At 38.8% G+C, this 21,169-nt stretch overlaps 1 protein-coding gene across 5 annotated transcripts in view; it reads right to left on the bottom strand.

Moving 5' to 3' along the window:
- Positions 1-303: 303 nt before the first annotated feature.
- The window catches only part of LOC133830764 (serine protease SPPA, chloroplastic), a 77,512-nt gene continuing 56,646 nt past the window's right edge, over positions 304-21,169 (bottom strand). For 4 of the 5 annotated variants that reach the window (XM_062260827.1, XM_062260828.1, XM_062260829.1 and 1 more), the window contains 3 exons: positions 1,242-1,329; positions 1,003-1,146; positions 304-838 (listed from right to left, as the gene is read on the bottom strand). In XM_062260827.1, the coding sequence (XP_062116811.1) occupies positions 608-838; positions 1,003-1,146; positions 1,242-1,329 (463 nt within the window). In that variant the 3' untranslated portion in view covers positions 304-607. Of the gene's footprint in view, positions 839-1,002; positions 1,147-1,241; positions 1,330-5,652; positions 5,813-21,169 lie in introns of those variants that run through there. The other variant, XM_062260831.1, reaches the window with a different exon arrangement.

Genomic DNA, 21,169 nt, shown 5'->3' with positions numbered 1-21,169 from the left:
ATCCTCTAAGTTAAATCGGGAATTTGTCGTAGAAAAAAATAATATATTTTAACATCTTTAATCGTACTAGAAAAAGAAAGTACTCTGTCCTGTGGGAAAGATGTCCTTTACAGCACACCACTACAAAAACCTAGTCATGTATTTTCAACCTTAATCCGAAGACAAATGTTACATGTAAGACACTAACAAATTCTACTGCATTAGTATTAGTAATATTGCCCCTTGCATTAGAAACAGAATAGAACCAAGAACACCAATATGCTTGTTTTAAGATATCAAACTTAAGAGTGTGAGAGAGGCGAAAATCTAAATCATATGTCATACTATATCACAAGTTGAAAGCTATACTTTCTATTATTAACTTCGAGTTGGAGGAATTTGATATATAGATGTACATATGAAAAAAAGGAATATAGAATTTGGAAAGTAAAAAAAGTATGAAGAAAGCCTATGTACCCGAAGAGGTAGATGCCACACCCTATTAATTGAGCAACCTACCTTTCTATCACCAATATATTCAGAGAACACGTAAATAAGATATTCAATGAGAATCGGGGATACACAAGGGGCAGTTTATTATTAAAAAAACAGAGAAAGCTAATGAAGATCATAGGGAACTGAGATAATCTTTTATCAAACCGAATATGGGGTTGGAATTGGAAGCTCCTTCCAGTCTCTCAAACAAGATTCCATCCATCCGAGCTTGAACTCCCTCTGAAAACGTCATGTCCTGCAGCAATGCTTTAACTGTTGTGTCAACTCCAACAAGTGTACTTCCTATGCCACTTAAAATCTCTGGCAGCGTCGGAGATGGTCTTGAGAGCTCCACAAGTGTAACCTGGGACCATAACAAACAGTATCATTGCAGCAGAATTGAAGAACTAGAACAGAATCAGCTATATGTATGGAGCTGAAAGATGTAACAAATATAAAACAAAAAAACACATGTATACTTATAACTACAGAAAGGATAGTCTGATTGATGAAAACTAATCTTCAAACCTTTCTGTCTTGTGGTATATTGGCCTTCTGTTTTGCTATTGCAACAGCCCGAGAGAGACCTCCTATTGCATCGACTAAACCTCGTGATGCTGCATCTTTACCGGTCCAAACTCTCCCTTGTGCAACCTCCTCCATTTTATCTTCCTACAAGTATATTTACAGAAATTAGTGACATCAAATACAACGAAATCAGATCACAGAGAGTTGGTACAGAATGTGAATGGGAATAGCTGATATACACTCATTGATCTGGATAAAGCTGCCTTGTCACGAAATTGTTGATAGGCTCTCTGGGCAGACCTGGAAAAGAGTTCTGCTTCATCTGGTCTGCATATAAAGTAGAGATGAGGTCGGTTAACAGTGTATTTAAAATCCATGTAATGAGTCTAGTGGACAGAAGAGATAAAGATCTTGAAGTGACTTACATACCCACGGGTTTAGAAGTAGAATGCATGACTATGGGTTTGGGAAATTTTCTATTTTGTTTTCGAATTTTTCTTCTTCTCAATTCAATTTCATTTTATTTGAGGTGTCTAGTCACGTTGATCAAACGAAGAGTCCACATTCTAGTTTATGGCTCACATGACGAACAGGGTTAAGAAGGCCAAGAAAATCCAGTTCTTTAGAGTAAAAATTCAAAATCAGCAGTGTGAAAAATATGGGTTATTGAGTGTGCCAGCTGGGATTCCTCTTGTGTGAATGCCTGTACTAACTTTGTCAGCAAGGATTTATTTAAACAAAAGATAATTATTTCCTTCCAACTGTATTTTAGAGTGATTAGGGATTTGCTGCCTCTTTTCATTTTTCTGAGATCTATTGCCTTTCCCTCTATTAGATATTTTCTTGTATTTTACCTGTTCTTGAATAATGTTTTTCCTCAATTTGCACAGAGCATCAGGGCTGCCTTTGAATCCTAAGAAACTCCCTTATTTTTAAGATATCTCCCAAAGAAGAAACACAAGAAATTTTGAGGTTACCTCAAGCCAAACATCAATCATTTCCACCACAAGCAGTTCCGAAAATTCTGATATTTCCATCACATGGCATTGTAGAAAATATTGTATATTAAGCATTTACTCAGTATCTTTCCAATAAGGAAATCAAGCTGAATTATTTGAAAGTTACTATAATTAAATTATATAGTTTTAGGCTAATTGATTTACCCAAGAATTTCTGTAATTTTCTAGAATATTTGGTATTAAATACCAGATTTGTGTATACCTGTACAGTGCTTATTTAAAGGCATTATTCTCTTTCAATAAAGATTATCAAAAACTAACTTTCCATATGGTATTTGAGATTTCCCTCTAACCTAGAAATTTCATAGCCTCCTTTTTTTTTCTCTCAGCCTTCGTCTCTTTCCATATGGCCAATTTCAACAAAAACTCTTCTGATGGAAGCCTCACTCCGATGATAACTCAGCCTACTGATTGGATGCCTCGCTCTTATGCTCGTGCCCCTTCGGAAGGCCAGCCCTTCATTGCCACTCCATCTGAGCCTTTCCCATTCACTCCAGCTCAGATCACCCAACTCCATCAGTTTCTTAATACCTCCAAGAATGCTACTGCATCTGCTCTAGAGAATTTGTGAGAAGAAAGTATATTTCTGTGTAGAATTTACATCCAAAATTACGAATATATAGAGGGTTTTTGTATCAGTCCCTCTTTAATACATAATATGTACAATAAATGGAATTCTTATAGAATAGGAAACTAACTAAGAAAGGGTAACCCAAATCAATGGGATTTGATTTTCCTGATTTCCTTGGTGTCAACACTCCCCCTTAAGTTGGACTGTAGATATTGATGAGTCCAAGCTTATTTACTAGGAAATCAAATACTCGCTCAGATAATCCCTTTGTGAGAATGCCAGCCAGCTGTTGATCTGTATGAACATATCTAATGCTGACTATTCCTGCATCAATCTTTTCTTTAATAAAGTGGCGATCCACTTCTACGAGTTTAGTTCTGTCATGATGTATAGGGTTATATGCAATACTGATGGTAGACTGATTATCACAATAAAGCTGAATGGGGACTTCATATTCAATCTTCAATTCCCCTAACAGACGTTTGATCCATATTGCTTCACACACTCCATGGGTCATGGCTCTATACTCTGTTTATGCGCTGCTTCTTGCATTCACTGTTTGTTTTTTACTTCGCCATGTACCACATTACCCCATACAATTGTACAATACCCAGATGTAGACTTTCTAACATCAATTGACCTAGCCCAGTCTGCATCTGTGAATACTTCAACCTTCCTCTCGGTCGTCTTTTTGAAGAAAAGACATTTTCCTCGTATTTGCATTAGATACCACAGAATTCTATATATTGCATTAAGATGTCCTTGACGTGGATCATGCATATATTGACTGATCAGACTTACTGCAAAGGCAATATCAAGTCTGGTATGTGACAGGTAGATAAGTTTCCCTACTAGCTGCTGGTACCTCCCTTTGTCAATTGGACTTCCTTCAAACATTTTCCTCTTGTCTCCGAGCTCTATTGGAGTTTTGCTGGGTTTACTGCCTAGCATTCCTGTCTCATTTAAAAGATCAAGAGTGTATTTTTTTGGGATACAGAAATCCCTTTTTTTGCTTCTAGCAAATTCCATTCCCAGAATATACCTGAGTGCACCGAGATCCTTGACATCGAACTCCTTTGCCAACATTTCTTTAATCAGAATCATCTCTTCTGTATGGTCGCCAGTGACAATGATATCATCATCACACAATTAGTGCTGACATTTTCCCTCTTACTGAGTTTGATGAAGAGAGTATGATCAGTCTGACCTTGTATGTATTCGAGTCCCTTGATTACTTTTAGGAACTGATTGAACCATGCTCGAGGAGATTGTTTTAGACCGTAGAGTGATTTGTTTAGCTTGCAAACTCTGGTTGTATTGGGAGATTCTTCAAAACCCAGAGGCTGACTCATATACACTTCTTCCAGCTCACCATTTAAGAATGCATTTTTTACATCAAGTTGATGCAATCCCCGATTCAAGTTGACTACAAGTGAGAGCAATACTCTGATGGTATTGAGTTTGACAGCTAGAGCGAAGGTTTCAGTGTAGTCGATTCCATAGGCCTGAGTAAAACCCTTGGCAACTAATCGTGCTTTGTGCCTCTCAATAGATCCATTTGCATTCTATTTGACCGTGAATACCCACTTGCACCCTATATTACTTTCTTGTTGGTGATAACTCCACTAATCTCCAAGTTCCATTATGCTCAAGTGTTTTCATCTCTTCAAGAACTGTTGTCTTTTATTGAGGAGTACTAAGTGCTTCAATGATGTCCCTGGGAATCACAACATCTGATAGACTAGTGGTAAAAGCTTTAAATGGAGATGATAATTTTGCATAAGAGATGACTTTTGAAATAGGGTGTTGGGTGCAAGATCTAGTTCCCTTTCTTAATGCAATAGGAATATCTAGATCTGACTGAGTGTATGAGGGTAGAATACCTCAATCTTTTGAGAGAGGTGATTCTATCACTGAATCGGGCTCTTGACTGTGATGAGGATTCGTTACTTATTTATTTATTTCTCTTCTGGTATACACCCAAATTTCTTTCTGCATGTTTTGATCTTGAGAGGCAGGAGAAGATGGAAGAGAAGGTGGATGAGAAGATGGAAGATTTTCTGGTTCAGGAATGGGTTTTTGCTCTGGAGGAAAGGACATGTCTAGGGGTAATTCTAAACCCCATGACCACTGAGTTTCTTGCTCGTGATGGATGTGCTCCCCTGAAGCGAGGTGGGAGTGAAGTATGGAGAATTTTCGAAAAAGGTGACATCACTGGAGATGTAGATTTTTTTTGGTGAGGGGATAGTAACAACAATAGCCTTTCTGTGTAGGAGAATATCCAAGGAAAACTATTTTTATGGCTCTAGGATCAAGTTTACTCTGGTGTTGGGAGTGCACGTGGACAAAGGCGGTGCAGCCAAAGACTTTGACTGGCAGAGTATTTGTGGAAATGTTAGGATAGAGAGACTGAAAATTAAAATATGGTGTCTTCAATGGAAGAGGCCGATTGGGAAGGTGATTAATTAGACAATAAGCAATAAGGACAACATCGCCCCAAAGATATTTTGGAACATGCATGTTGAACATAATGGCACGGGCAACTTCTAAGAGGTGACGATTTTTACTTTCGGCTACTCCATTCTGTTGCGGGGTATCCACGCATGAGCTCTGATGAACAATCCCATTTTGTAGAAGATAGGGACCGAGAGCGGTATTGAAGTATTCAATACCGTTATCAGTACGAAATGTCTGAAAAGACGTTAGGTACTGTGTTTGGATCATTTTGTAGAAGTTTTGGAAGACCTGACAGGTTTCGGATTTGTACCTAAGGAGATAAACCCAAGTAATTCGTGTATGGTCATCACTGAATGTAATAAACCAACGCTTACCAGAAGAGGTAGTGACCTTTGATGGTCCCCATACGTCCTATGAACAAGAGAGAAAGGGGTAGGTGTATATAGTTTTGGAGGAAACGAACCACGAGTATGTTTAGCAAGTTGGCAAATATCACATTGAAAATCAAAAACATTTTTATTGATAAACAAAGAAGGAAACAAATGTTTTAAATATAAAATATTGGATGACCAAGCCGAAAATGCCATAATATAATTGTTTGAGGAGTTAAATCAAAATCAAATTTTGAAGCATATGAATTGGAAATAGAACTTGAATCCAAACGAAGTAGAGAAGGTTGCTCTTTTATTTGAAGCTGCCCATTAAGGAAACAAAGTCTGTCGCGAATCCTAGCACTGCCGATTGTCCTCCCCGATGATAGACCCTGAAAGTAACAAGAATTTGACCCAAATTTAGCATGACAGTAATTATCATCAGTTAACTTATGGACGGAGATTAAATTGCATTTCAAGGAGGGTACATAAAGAATTGATTTAAGATGTGAATCAGCAGACAATGTAATGGTGTCAATTTTTACAATAGGAGAGTAAGAGCTATCTGCGATTTTGACACTAGATTTAGTGGAACAGGGATAATAAGAATCAAATAAGTGAGGTAAACCTGTCATGTGATCAGTTGCGCCGGAATCGATTATCCATGGTGTTTGGAAATCAGAAGAAAAATAACCCGAGTATGCAGCAGAGGTACTATGACAGTCGGGAACAAACTTGGTTTTTATGGAAGATGGAATAAGGATTGTGGGCATGGACTTGATAGTGGCAATGGTGGATTAATTATGGGTTTGGGGTTGGGCTTGGATTTTGGTAGGCCCACTGTTTTGATACAAGCCTTCTGCAGTAGTCGACATCTTAGGGCTTTTGGCACTCATGCGACTAGAGGAGGCTTGCTATTTGTGGCAAGACGTCGGAGGAGGCTGACTGTGCTAGCACCTGGGGAAGACAGTGTGCCCTGGGATGCTGGACTGATTTTGTCGAGGGAACTCGCCGAAGAAGAAGGGAAGAAGTAGCCGGACAGAGCAGAGAAGACTCGAACTGGAGCTTGCCGACTACTGCGACAACGACTGGAGCTTTGCCGAGACTGGAGTTTGCCAACAACTGCGACTGGAGGAGACCAGCAATTGAGACAGAGACCTGTGCCAGAAAACAAAAAAAAATGGCAAATGCTGAAATGGACAGAGAGGACCGGAGATGGAGCCTTAGGATTCTGATACCATATAGAATTTGTAAGAAGAAAATATAGTTCTTATTTGTGTGTAGAATTTACATCCAAAAGCTATGAATATATAAAGGGTTTTTGTATCAATCCCTCTTTAATACAAAATAGGAAACTAACTAATAACGGGTAACCCAAATCAATGGGATTTGATTTTCTTGATTTCCTTGCTGTCAACATGCTCCATCATCCTCTTCACATCCATGTACCTCTGTTGCCTTTAATGTTCAAAACTCTGCCTGGATTGTGGATTCAAGGGCCTCGAATCACATGACTGGTCAGTCCCATCAGTTTACCACATACACTCCTTGTCCAGGTACTCAAAAAATTAAGATTTTTAATGGTTTTCTCTCCTCTGTGACTGGTAAAGGGTCTATATATTTATCCCCTTCTATTACTCTTAATGATGTCCTTCATGTCCCAAATTGCTCTCTGTCAGTAAAGTCACTCGAGATCAGCAATGTTTTGTCTCTTTCTCACCATTCTGTTGTACTTCTCAGGATATGTCCTCGAGGAAGACGATTGGGAGTGCAAAGGCATCTAGTGGGTTGTATTACATTGATCTATTTCCTCCTGCTCAAGTAAATAAAACTTTTGTTTTTGGTTGAATTGTTTCTTGTAATAATGATATTATGCAGTGGCATTATAGGCTAGGCCACCCTAGTTTTTCCTATTTATAGTTTCTCTTTCCTAAGTTGTTTCAAACTAAAAATTTGAGCTCCTTTAAGTGTGACATTTGTCAGTTTGCTAAACATACGCGTGTTATTTTTTGTTCTGTACCTTACAAATCAACTCAACCCTTTACTCTTATTCATAGTGATATATGGGGACCATCTAGAATAACCAATACCACAAATAATAGATGGTTTATCACTTTCATTAATGACCACACGTGTTAGCTGGGTTTTTCTTCTTTAACAGAAATCTAATGCTGCCATGGCATTTAGAAACTTTCATTCTATGATCAAAAATCAATTCAATGCTAATCTTAAAATATTGCACACGGATAATGCCACTGAATATTTTAATTCCATCTTGGGTGATTATCTTCTATCTCATGACATTATTCATAAGAGTTCACGTATAGGCACACCTCAACAAAATAGGATTGTCGAACGCAAAAATAGACACTTGTTGGAGGTTGCTAGGCCTTAATGTTTACCACATTTGTCCCTAAGCTTTTTTGGGGTGAGGCTATCCTTACCCCTGTCTACCTTATCAATCGTATGCCCTCTCGAGTGTTGAAATTTCACACTTCACTCTCTATCCTTCTTAAAACATATCCACATACTCATCTTGTTTCTAATCTCCCCTTAAAAACGTTTGGCTGTACTTCTTATGTGATAAGCGACCAATGCTATATGTAAGAGAAAGCTTAAGTAGACTAGTTGGTTGATGGTTTTAATTGTTACTTTTCTATTCAATAATTTTGGTAGGATTGCTGAGTTGTAATGTAATAATAGGTTGTGGTTAGTCTTTGATATGGCTATGGAAATGTATTTAAGGGTCATGGGACTAGAGAGTTGGGGGGAGAAAAATAAGAGAGTTTAGACTCATTGTGGAGAGCCCAATCCTCTTGAAAGGTTGGAATAGGAGAGTACAAGCCTCTCGAAAGCTTGTAAATTTGTACTACTGTTATCATTTCAATAAAGATTTCCTTTAAGGGATTTTAACAATTGGTGTTGTGAGATTGAAAGTTAGATTCTTGCTAAGAAAAGCCTATCCATTTAGTGCGGTGAGCTGCAGACATGGGACCCAAGAAGGCAATCGGGAGATCAGAAGCTTCAGCCAACCTTGAAGAAGAGATGAAAGCCATGAAATTGGATATGGCTGCAGTGAAGGAATCTATTCAAGAAGTGGGTAGGAAGATGCAACAACAGCTACAACAACAACTTCAAAGCTTCTTGGAGAACCAAGAAAGATCAAGAAAGGCACAAGACTCAGAGGAAAGCAAGGAAAAAGGGATGGAAGTCAAGAATTCTAATGGAGGAGCATCCAAGGACAGCAGTAGTGGGTCTAGGGCAACACCCGAACAAGTGGGACGAAGGAACAGTCGCGGGGCCGAAGATTTTAACTCAGGAAGAACCCAGAGCTTTGGCCATCAACGACAGGAACATCGATTTAGGAAACTAAAAATGCCGAAATTTGATGGAGACAACCCAGGTGGCTAGATTATGCAAGCAGAAAGGTATTATTCTTGCTACAATTATGAAGGTGAAAAGATTGAAGCTGCCTTCATTTCGTTTTTTGGTGATGCATTGCTATGGTATCAATATGAGAGTAAAAAGAGGGCTATATTGAGTTGGGAAGAGATAAAATGGCTGGTGCTGAAGCATTTCAAAGATACACAAATAGGGTCCCTTTATGATCAATTCCTGTCCATTAACCAAGAAGGATCAATGAGCGATTATAAGAACTTCATCAGATTATTAGACAACATAGCTCCGGAGGTACAACTTGGAACATTTATCAATGGATTAACACCATCAATCAGGGCTGAACTAAGGGTATTATGTCCCCGAAACGTGGACGAAGCAATGGAGACTACCCAAGATATTGAAGAAAAGGTGAGGATTGCAAGTCCTTTGCACCAGAAAACAGGGGGAATTGGGCGCACGACCTACCAAGGACCCAGCTCCAGTATTGGCCCAACAAATTTGAGGAATACCACTCAGACCCAAGGGGAGGTTAAGCAGCTGACCAAGGCACAAATCCAACAAAAGATTGAGAAAGGGCTATGTTTTTGCTCTGACAACAAATGGGCTCCAGGCCACTGATGCAAGCAAAAGGAACTCAACATCTTGATGGTACCCGAGGAGATTAAAGATACACCTTTCGAGCAAGGTTCTGAAGAAACAAAGGAGACCCCTGAGTCGGACTCAACTGAAGCTGACAAAACAGCAGAAATATCCCTGCAATCGGTAACAGGATTGTCTTCAGATAAGACCATGAAGTTGAAAGGACAAATTTGGGAGCTAAAAAAGCCATTTGCTCATGGGAAGAATATTCAGAATCCATGACTATGGTGACGCTGAGTTCTTTGCAAAAGTTGTTGTCGTTGATGGAGACAACCATAATCTTATTGCAAGATCTTCAAGAATAGCAAAGGGGTCCGCAAAAAACACCATGGCAATGAAGAAAGTTGCAGGTCATTGATGACCCACTCCCGGAGGTGACAAAGATAGCCCTAAAGCTTTGTTGGTTGCTAGTCGTCGAGGACCCGGGGCTGGAGTCGAAGAGGACAAGGTTGTCGTTGGTACCATTCAAAGAGCTTGCACATGCTCAAAGGGTCTATCGTATCTTTCAGGGCCATCTACATCAAGCAATACAAGGTAGATTTGATAGAACAAACTATTATGGTCCAAAGCCCAATTTAATGAGCCCATTTAAGTACAAAAGGGAAATGGCTGTGAGACAAGGTCAAAGTCCTGTCCAAGGGTATGTCAACAGGCCACTAAATACAAATTTTCAAAAGTTTCCACATCTTAATGGATTTGGAAGTCCAATTACATTTCCCCCTCAAGCGAGACACATACTGTTTCCAATAGAAGGCTTCGATTCTTATGTTCAGATTAAAAGACAAAAGTTGAGCTTCATTTGTTATGTTGCTGGGATGCTAGAAGACGCTGCGGGATCTTCATTTTTTCTTTGTTGTGATACCAGGTGCAAAAAGTTTAATAATGGTCATGCACATGTTCTAGGCTTTGGGGTAAGAAAGATGGCTAGATTTACTAAGTTGGTCTTTGATAGAAGGAGACAACTTGAAAAAGGGTACACGACCAGCCACGTACAACCTTCAGAGATGTTTAATTGGTTTGTTAATGAGTTTATTTTGAAGCAAATTGATTCATATGGAGTTTTAAAAGCCCAGTTGATGTTGATGGATGGACCTTTCGACAAAAGAGTAAGTCTGGATCGGTGGATAAAAATATTATATGGCACTTTATTGGTGCATATATAAAATTGAGGCTAAAGGTTGAACGGCTGAGGGCCCACACTTTTGATAAGGGAAGACAGGTAGAGGTAAGGGGTCACTACCAGCTGCTAGCAACTATGAACCCTTAAATTGGTATACAGATGTCAACAACAAGGACCCACCAATAATTGTTGGGTTTGGGTTCGTATAATTTCCCACTGATTCAGCAGCCGCATGGTGTACCACAGCAACCCAAGGAGAATTGGAAGACCACTAGCTATTGCAAGAGCAATTTTTAGATTATCACCTTGAGGACAAGGTGAAAGTTTGGGGCGTGGGTATTGATAAGCGACCAGTGTTGTTTGTAGGAGAAAGCCTAAGTAAACTAGTTGGTTGATGGTTTTAATTGTTACTTTTGTATTCAGTAATTTTGGTAGGATTGCTGAGTTGTCATGTAATAATAGGTTGTGGTTAGTCTTTGATATGGCTATAGAAATGTATTTAAGGGTCATGGGACTAGAGAGTTGGGGGGAGAAAAATAAGAGTTTAGACTCATTGTAGAGAGCCCAATCCTCTTGAAAGGTTGGAATAGGAGAGTACAAGCCTCTCGAAAGCATGTAAATTTGTACTACTGTTATCATTTCAATAAAGATTTCCTTAAGGGATGTCAACAATTGGTGTTGTGAGATTGAATGTTAGATTCTTGCTAAGAAAAGTTTATCATTATGTCCATGTTCTAGGTCCAAACCGATCCAAATTTGAACCACGTGTTCTTAGGTGTGTGTTTTTGGGCTACTCTTCTACCAAAAAGGAGTATAAATGTTATAATCCTTCTACACGACGTATGTATGTCTCCTTAGACGTCACATTCAATGAAGAACAACCTTTTTATCCCAACATTTCACTTCAAGGAGGGACAGTGAGTGAAGTTTCTAGTTGGGATACTTGCCTACCTAAAGCTATACCAAAAATTGATCAAACTTTTCACATCAATCCCTCATCTCCTTCTCTATCTAACAAAGGAACATTTGAGCAACAATCTCAACCCCAAACTAAAGAACTCTTAGTTTACTCTAAGCGACCAAAGGACCAACAGGTAATACAACCAACTACTGCTCCATCATCTCATGAGTCTGACCCACAGACTGTTGTAAGTGATCCTTCTCTCAACCCCATCTTGCCTAATGATTTTCCTAATGTTGAGCCTTCTAGTAAGGTGGAACCCAAGTCTGAGTTACCTATTGCCAAGAGGAAAGGAGTCTGAAGTTGTACTCTATATCCAATGTCTAGATATGTCTGCTATAGTAGACTAACTCCGAAATATAAAGTTTTCCTAGCAGAAGTCGAGCAAGTGGTAGTTCCTAAGGACATAACTGAGGCCCTCTCACAGAAAGAATGGAAGAAAGCAGTCTACAAGGAAATTGGGGCACTAGAAACCAACATAACGTGGTTAATAGTCAACCGACCTAGAGATAAATATGTGGTTGTATGTAAGTGGATATTTACGTTTAAACACAAGGCTAATGAAACGATAGACCAATACAAAACGAGACTAGTTGCAAAAGGATTCAAGGGAGAATAATCTTCTTTCTAGAGACTGCTTTATTACTTGATTGGACACATACACCTTAATTTCCACTCCTTAATCTTGTCTTTTAACTTGCTTCAACTTACTCATAAACTTGTATCCTGGGCAGCCCTCACCTACTTCCTTTGTCCACCACTTTCCAAATTTAGTTTCAAATGACTTATGTTCAAGCCACAAATTATCAAACCGGAAAGGAGATGGTCCCCACGAAGGAGGATTTGCATCCAGTACAATTGGACTACGATCCGATTCAGTACAAACATGAAGTTCTTGTCTAAAAATGGATAAATCTCAGTCCAATTATTAGTGATTACAAATCTGTCCAACCTGCAGCAATTGGGGTGTTCTATAAAGTTAGACCATGTGAAAAGGCCATTATTGAATTTTGAGTCCTTCAGTTTTAGCTCTCTTATTAATTCATCAAAAATCCTCATACTCCGAGTATTAGAAGTACTGTTACGTTTCTCTTCTACCCTCCTGACCACATTAAAATCAACCCCCTCACACAACTTCTCACCACAAATAGAGCTCAGCCCAGCCAACTCATCCCAAAATTCAACCCTAGCTCAATCCATACATTCTTGAAAACCATGGATCCTTCCCTTCAGCTTGGATAAGAATCGAGACCGTAAACTCTCCAACGAGAGAATAAAAAACTGTAATACTTCTTGTGTCCCAAGACAATAAAGTTCCTCCTGAACTCCCAACTGAAGGTAGCACAGTCCATGATTTGAAACGAAACCTCCATATGCTACCTCTGAAACTCCTATCTATCTTCTCCCTTTCCACTTCTTAAAGAACAATCAAGTCTGGGTTAATCTTACTTATTGTTGCTTTAAAGCCCTCCTTTTATCCTTCGACCCACTATCTGTCACATTCCACGATAAAATTATCATTGATGTCTTCTTACTTCCCCTTTCTCTCCTTGTCCTCTCTCATAATTAACATTAAAGTCCAGATTTTTCAATTCTCTATTCTTCCTCCTTGAAGCCGTTGGAAGATTCTTCTCCCGTTCCTATCTTGTCTTGTGTGAAAAAACCTTAATACCCAAATGGTTCATTGTCATAACCAAATGGTCAAGATCTCTAGGTTTGGTATTGTTTTCCATTTTTTCTCGAGTATTTTCCACTTTTCTATCTTGCTAAAACTCAATTAATTCTGCTCTTTTTTTTTTTTTTGAAAAAGAGACAAAGGTCAAATGTCTTAGACTGACCTCCTCCCAAATTTATTAGGGAGCCTCACTTATGGCAGAGGAAAACCGTGGTAACACATTAATTAAAGCAAAAAATATCTCATACAATAAAACATCAAAATTCCTAAGCTAAATATATAGTCTTGAAACAAAATACAGCCCCGCTCTCTACTGAGATCTTGGAAAGAAATATCAGCAAAACCTTTAGTTTTATAAACCCACGATGCAACCCAAAATTTGATCTACTCCCACAAGTCCTCTACTCTATTTTCTATATTTTCAAATATTCGACCATTCCTTTCTAACCACACAGCCCATAGGATAGCTAAAATTGCTGCTGACCACATCCTAGAAGTCTTTGTGCCTCCTCTAAGCTTGCAAGCCAGCAACTGTTTGCATTTTTGAGGCATACACCACTGGATGTCGAATTCACTCAACAATCGTTTCCATAATGACAAAGTAAATGGACATTCCAAAAAAAGATGGGAGAGAGATTCCCCATTGTTCTTGCAGCAAACACACAAACTCGGTGACAGACTGGAAAGGCCTTCTCTTTTGCAAGATCTCATGAACATTCAGCTTTTCCACAACTAACCATGGTTTAAAAAAAACGTTTGAGGCGTACGCCTCGAGGCGAGGCGGTGAAAAAACGTATCTGAGGCGCCGCCTCATAGTGTGGCAGTGAGGCGCACGCCTCACGTGGATGAGGCGGACAGAGGCGAGGCGGTCCGAGGCGAGGCGGGCTGAGGCGGTCCGAGGCGTACGCCTCATGGTCTTGATTTTTTATGGCTGTTTTATTGCCTCAAACCGTGGGGCCTTTTTTAAAATAATGTTTTGGGCTTTTTTTTAATTAAATGGGCTTAAAATTTGGGCTTAAGTGATCAGATTTTAAGTTAAAAAAACCCTAAGTTTCTTCTATTTCCCTCTTCTCTTTCTCCTTCACGGCAGAACCAACATCTCCCATCTTTCTCTCTTTTCTTTCTCCTTCACGGCAGCACCAAGCTCTCCCTCACACTTCACAGCAAGCTCCAACTGCACAGTAGGCTCTCTCCATCATCCAAGCTCTCCCTCACACTCTTTTCATTTCTCTCCTTTTCAAGCAAGAAGCTCTCTCCTCTCACCCATCATCTCAGTTTTTTTTTTTCACCTCTTTTTCTCAAAGTCAAGGCAGCTACCAGCCTTAGTTTTTGTCAAAGTTGATTATTTTAGAGAGGTAAATAATTTCCTTAATCTTCTCTGTTTTTTGTTTTTTAATTTCCTTAGTTTTTGTTTTAAAGTTGCTGAATTTTTAATTTTATTTTATGCTTTTAGTTGCTGAATTTAAGTTGGGAAGGATGAGTAGAAAAGATCCTGCTTGGAAGTATAGTGTTGAAATAGAAGTGCCGGAAAAAGGTGGAAAAAAAGGATACAAGTATTTAAAGTGTAATTTTTGTAGTAAAGATATTAAGGGAGGGGTGAAGAGAGTGAAAGAACATCTTGCTTGCACACACAAAGATGTAAAACCATGTCCTAAAGTACCTAAAGAAGTCAAGGATGAGATAAGTCAATATTTGAAAGACTATGAAACTACAAAATTTATTTCTCAACGAAAGTTTGATGAGGCGGTGGATTGTGGATCCTACTTTGGTGATGGACCTAGTGGTTTTGGTAGTGGCAATCCTTTGGAGGGTGTGAATTCTTGTCCTAGCAGTAGTTCTAGAGGTGTTAGAGGGCCTATGGATCGATTTATGGAGAATAAAGGAGATGAGGAAAATGAAAAAAATACCGCTGCCACAAAAATGACTCCAACGAGTGCTAAAGAGCATCGAAATCAAGTATGTTTAGATATTGGGAGATTCTTTTTTGAGAATAGGATCCCATTTAATTGTGCAAGAAGCCCATCATATTTCAATATGTTGCGTTCGGTTGGGAATTATGGTCGAGGATTGAAAGCTCCAACAATGCATGAAATGAGGACTTGGATACTAAAATAAGAAGAGAAGACAACATCCGAAATTGTGAATGAGATCAAAGCAACATGGAAACGAACAGGGGTTTCATTATTATCAGATGGTTGGTCAGATATGAGAAATAGGAGTCTGATCAATTTTCTAGTTAACAATCCCTATGGGACTGTTTTTTTTAAAACTATTGATGCATCAGATTGTGTAAAAGATGCACAAAAATTGTTTGAATTGCTTGATGATGTTGTTGAAGAAATTGGAGAAGATATTGTCATTCAGGTGATCACAAATAATGCAAGTGCATACAAGGCCGCTGGAAGATTATTAATGGAGAAGAGAAAAAGTTTGTATTGGACTCCGTGTGCTGCTCATTGTATTGATTTGATGCTTGAGAAAATTGGAGAATTGCCACAACATAAAAATGCTTTGCTTAAAGCAAAGAGAGTTAGCAATTTCATCCATAACCATCAATGGGTGTTGAGTTTAACAAGAAAATTTGCAAAGAAAGATCTTCTTCGACCAGCTGTCACACGATTCGCCACTGCCTTTCTAACTTTAGAAAGTATGCATCAATTGAAGCAACCACTACAAATGATGTTTGTTTCAAAAGAATGGTCAAGTTGTGCATGGGCAAAGAAACCTGAAGGGAAAGCTGTGAAGAAAATCATAATGAATGATAATACATTTTGGCCTAGTGTGGTTTATTCCATAAAAACCACAAAGCCCCTTGTGAATGTTTTAAGAATAGTTGATGGTGAGAGGACACCGGCAATGGGATTTATTTATGGTGCTATGGATGAGGCAAAAGAAAAGATAGCAAAGAACTTAGATGGAGACGTGTCTTCATATAAGGAGATTTGGGAGATCATTGATCAAAAGTGGGAGTTTCAATTGCATCGCGACTTGCATGCAACTGCATATTACTTGAATCCTCGATTCAGATGGAGTCCCAATGTTTCCGAGCATCCAGAGATTAAAACTGGTTTGTATAAGTGCATGGATAGACTCATCAAGGACCAAGAAACATATGTGAAGGTCGATGCCCAACTTGATGAGTATAAATACAAGCGAGGATTGTTTGGCTTCAGATCATCCTTAACATCATACTTAACACGTCCACCTGGTGAATACTTAAACTTTCATCTCATTTTTTGTTTTATTATAGTTTATATTAATATTATAAAATAAATTATTCATTACTTTGCTTCTTTTTTCATGTCTTTAATTTGTATAGTTGAATGGTGGGACAACTTTGGAGATGAAGTTCCAGAACTCAAGTCATTTGCAACAAGAGTTCTATGTCTTACTTGTTCAGCATCGGCATGTGAACGTAATTGGAGTACGTTCAATCAAGTGCACACAAAGAGAAGAAATCGTCTGAGCACAAAAAAGATGAATAGTTTGGTGTACATTATGTACAACAAAAAGTTGAAGTACAAATTTTTTAAGAAACAATCACGAAGAGAGGAAGATGATCCTTTGATTGTTGAAAATGTGTCTTCTGATGATGAATGGGTAGCCAATCCAAATGATGAAGAGGATGGTGATAGTAGAGCAATCGAAGTTGGTGGGGAAATTGAGATTGAGGATGAGGGCGGAAGTTTAGCACCGAGGAAGAGGAAAAGAAATCAAGCACCAATTGAAGTGAATTTGGATGAGGAAGATGAATTTGAAGGAGGAGAAGATGATAGTGAAGATGGAGATGATGGACGAGCTATACAATTTCATGAGAGTGATGATGAAGAAAGTGAAGAGTTCTTGGAGACTTAATGCATTTTATTTATGATTTTAAGACTTATAACTAGAACTTTTATGACTTTGATATGGACTTATGTGTTGTTTGTTATGAATTCTATGAATTTTATGAAATTTCATGAATTTTATGAAATTTCATGAATTTTAGGATATTTTATGAATTTTATTATATTTTTTAAATTTTATTTGTTCTTATAGTTGAGGCGTACGCCTCGAGGCTTACGCCTCGCGGTACTAAGAGAAAACGCCTCGCCTCGCGATTTCGCCTTTCAAAACCTTGCAACTAACAACCACCCAAATATCTTGACTTTTAAGGAAACACAACTTTTCCGCACTATTTTAGCCCATCCTTCCTCTACTACTGATAGGTTTGATACAAATTCTTGGAAAGCAGACTTACAAGAAAATTTACCACATCCTGGGGTCCAAACTCTTGAATCCTTTAACATTCGAAATATTGGTTTCTGCTCAAGAATCTGAAGCATTTCCAGTAAATTTGGCACCTCCCTATCTCTCAAATTCCTTCTAAAATGGAGATTCCACCCACAATTAGAAGCTGACAGTCCTTCACCCTCGACCACTACCTCCTTTATACTTGTATTATCAGCATTAGAGATTAGTGCCTGTTAGAATATATTAGCTGTATCTTAGTTGTAGAAATTAGAGTTAATTGTATTTAGTTAGTTTCCTATTTAGTCTCTCTAATTTTGTATATAAATACATACTATTCTATTGAATAAAAATACAATTCATTCACCATATTTTTCATGGTATCAGAGCTGATTTTGGGATTGGGAATTCAAAATTCGAAATTAGGGTTCATTACAAATTAGGGTTTTTCAAATAGGGTTCATCACAAATTTGGGTTTTTCAATTAGGGTTCTTTTTCGGAAACCATCTTTAGAGTGATCATTTGTTCTCACCGCCCACTCAGAAAGATTGCCCAGCTGCCGATCTGCCAAACCCCAAAGTCTGGTCGCCGGATTCCTCGCACGTGTGGCTCACGCGCCGCTTGTTCCTTCTGCCACCTACCCCACGCGTCGGCGCATGGAGGCGCGTGTGATGGGGATTTCGACGGCGAATCATCTCCGGTTAGTTTCTCAGCTCCTCTTGAGCCTACTCGCATCTGTCTCAGGTTGTAGTTCGGTATTTCTCACTTCTTCGTATCTGGGTGTTCTTTACTTGTTCTTCGTTGTTCGATTTTGTTTTGTCTCTTCCGATATTTGTTTTTGAGGTTATGGCAGAGATGAAATCAGATCCAAAACCACTAGTTATTTCTGATGTGGTTCCCGTGATGTCTAAAATCACGGACCATAAATTGATTGGGTCTAATTATTTGGAATGGAGTAAGACGATTCGACTTTATCTAAGGAGTATTGACAAAGATGATCACTTGACTGATGATCCTCCCAAAGAAAAAGACGATTCACGAAAAGTGTGGCTACGTGAGGATGCTCGCTTGTTTCTTCAAATTCGAAATTCTATTGATAATGAGGTAATTAGTTTAATTAATCATTGTGAATTGGTTAAAGAACTAATGGATTACTTGGAGTTTTTGTATTCTAGAAAAGGCAATCTATTGCGTATGTATGATGTTTGCAAAGCCTTTTATCGCGCGGAGAAACAAGATCAGTCTCTTATGAACTACTTTATGACATTTAAGAGGACATACGAAGAGCTTAATATGTTGTTGCCATTTAGTCCTGATGTGAAGGTTCAACAGCGCCAGCGAGAGCAGATGGCTATCATGAGCTTTCTAGCAGGACTCTCATCTGACTTTGACTCTGCAAAGTCACAGGTTCTTTCTGGGTCTGATGTCTCCTCTTTACAAGATGTCTTTAGCTGTGTTCTTCGTACAGAAACTACTCCATCTGTTTCTCTTAATAGTGCTTTGGTTGGTCATAATAATCATGCACCATGGAGAAACTCTACTCTAAGTGGTTCCAAAGGAGGCAATTCCCAAAGGCCTGACAATCGAACACCGGAATCCGGGAGCATTATGTGCAACTATTGTAAGAAACCAGGCCATACCAAGTTCAAGTGTAAGAAGCTACAGTTTAAAAATCAGCAAAAACGCTATGCTAATGTTGCAAGCACTAGTGATGCACCTGACAGATCGGTCATTATTTCTGCGGATGAATTTGCCAAGTTCTCAAGGTACCAAGAATCACTCCAGTCTTCATCTCCTTCTGTCACTGCAATTGCTGATTCAGGTAAATCTAATGCATGCCTTCTTTCCACATCCTCGAAATGGGTCATTGATTCTAGTGCCACAGATCACATGACAGGTAATTCTAGTCTCTTTTTTACTCTTCAGTCTTATAGTCCCCCTTCTTCTGTTACCTTAGCTGATGGATCACCATCTTCTGTTCTTGGATCTGGCACTGTTACTCCTACACCTTTGCTTACTTTGTCATCAGTCTTACATTTACCTAATTTTAATTTGCTTTCTGTTAGTCAACTCACTCGTAATTTGAATTGTTGCATTTCTTTCTTTCCCGATCATTGTGTATTTCAGGATCTTATGACGAAGAAGATTATTGGTAAAGGACATGAATCTAGCGGCCTATATGTTCTTGATCCACTGTCCTCAACTCCTATTGCTTGTCTGAGTGTCGCTTCCGCTTTTGAGGCTCATAGTCGTTTAGGCCATCCATCCCTTCCTTTGCTCAAGAAGTTTTGTCCCCAATGTAGTAAGGTGTCTTCATTAGATTGTGAGTCATGTCAGTTTGTCAAACATCATCATGTTAGTTTGAGTCCTAGAGTCAATAAATGTGCTAGTGTTCCTTTTGAGTTAGTTCATTCTGATGTATGGGGTCCTTCTCCTATTTTGTCTAAACCTGGATTCAGATATTTTGTTACTTTTGTGGATGATTATTCTCGTATAACTTGGTTATATTTAATGAAAAATCGTTCTGAGTTGTTTTCTATATTTTGTGCTGAGATTCAAAATCAATTTAAAATGCATGTTCGTACTTTGCGAAGTGATAATGCCAAGGAATACACATCTACTCAATTTCAATCTTATATGATCTCTAATGGCATGCTTCATGAAACTTCTTGCGTTGATACTGCACCCCAAAATGGTGTAGTAGAACGTAAAAACAGACATCTTCTTGAAACTGCACGTGCCCTCTTGTTTCAAATGAAAGTTCCTAAACCTTTTTGGGCCGATGCAGTTTCCACAGCTTGCTTTCTTATTAATCGCATGCCATCCTCAGTACTTAATGGTGAGATCCCATTTAAAATTATTTTTCCTAGTAAGTCATTGTTTCCAGTTGCTCCTCGGGTATTTGGCAGTGTTTGTTTTGCTCGAGATGTCCGTCCATATGTCACCAAATTAGATCCTAAGTCATTAAAGTGTGTATTTCTTGGTTATTCTCGTCATTAGAAAGGGTATAGGTGTTATTGTCCTGATCTTAACAAATATCTTGTGTCTATTGATGTTACTTTTGTGGAAAATACACCTTATTGTTCATCTTCACCTACTCCTATTCATCATGGGGAGGATGATGATTTGTTGGTATATTCTCACATCCTCTGCGCTTGATACATGTTCTGACGAGTCTCTTGTTCCTTCACCTGCCTCGGTCATAGCTCCCGCAATGCCTACACCTCCACCACCTCCTAAGCCTCCTATTATAGTGTACTCCAAGCGTCCACCTCCTCCACCTCCTGTTTCATGTCCTGCACCTGCATCTTCGTCATCAGATTCAGAACTCAACGATGATCTTCCCATTGCACTACGTAAAGGTAAACGTCAATGTAAATATCCTATTTCTTCTTTTGTTTCTTATAATCATCTGTCATCTTCTTCTTGCTCTTTTATTGCTTCTCTTGATTCTATCACTATTCCTAAAACTGTTCGTGAAGCCATGTCTCATCCTGGTTGGCTTGCTGCAATGATAGAAGAGATGAATGCTTTAGTTGCGAATGGTACTTGGGACTTGGTTAATTTACCTTCAGGCAAACGGGGCATAGGGTGCAAATAGGTGTTTACGGTTAAAGTCAATCCAGATGGAACAATTGCTTGCTTAAAAGCCCGTCTTGTTGCCAAGGGTTATGCTCAAACCTATGGAGTGGACTATTGTGATACTTTTTCTCCTGTTGCTAAA

This window comes from Humulus lupulus, chromosome 4, assembly GCF_963169125.1.
Source record: "Humulus lupulus chromosome 4, drHumLupu1.1, whole genome shotgun sequence".
NCBI lineage: Eukaryota > Viridiplantae > Streptophyta > Magnoliopsida > Rosales > Cannabaceae > Humulus > Humulus lupulus.
The sequence above is the reverse complement of the archived record's forward strand: the minus strand, read 5'-3'. Positions and strand labels throughout refer to the sequence as shown.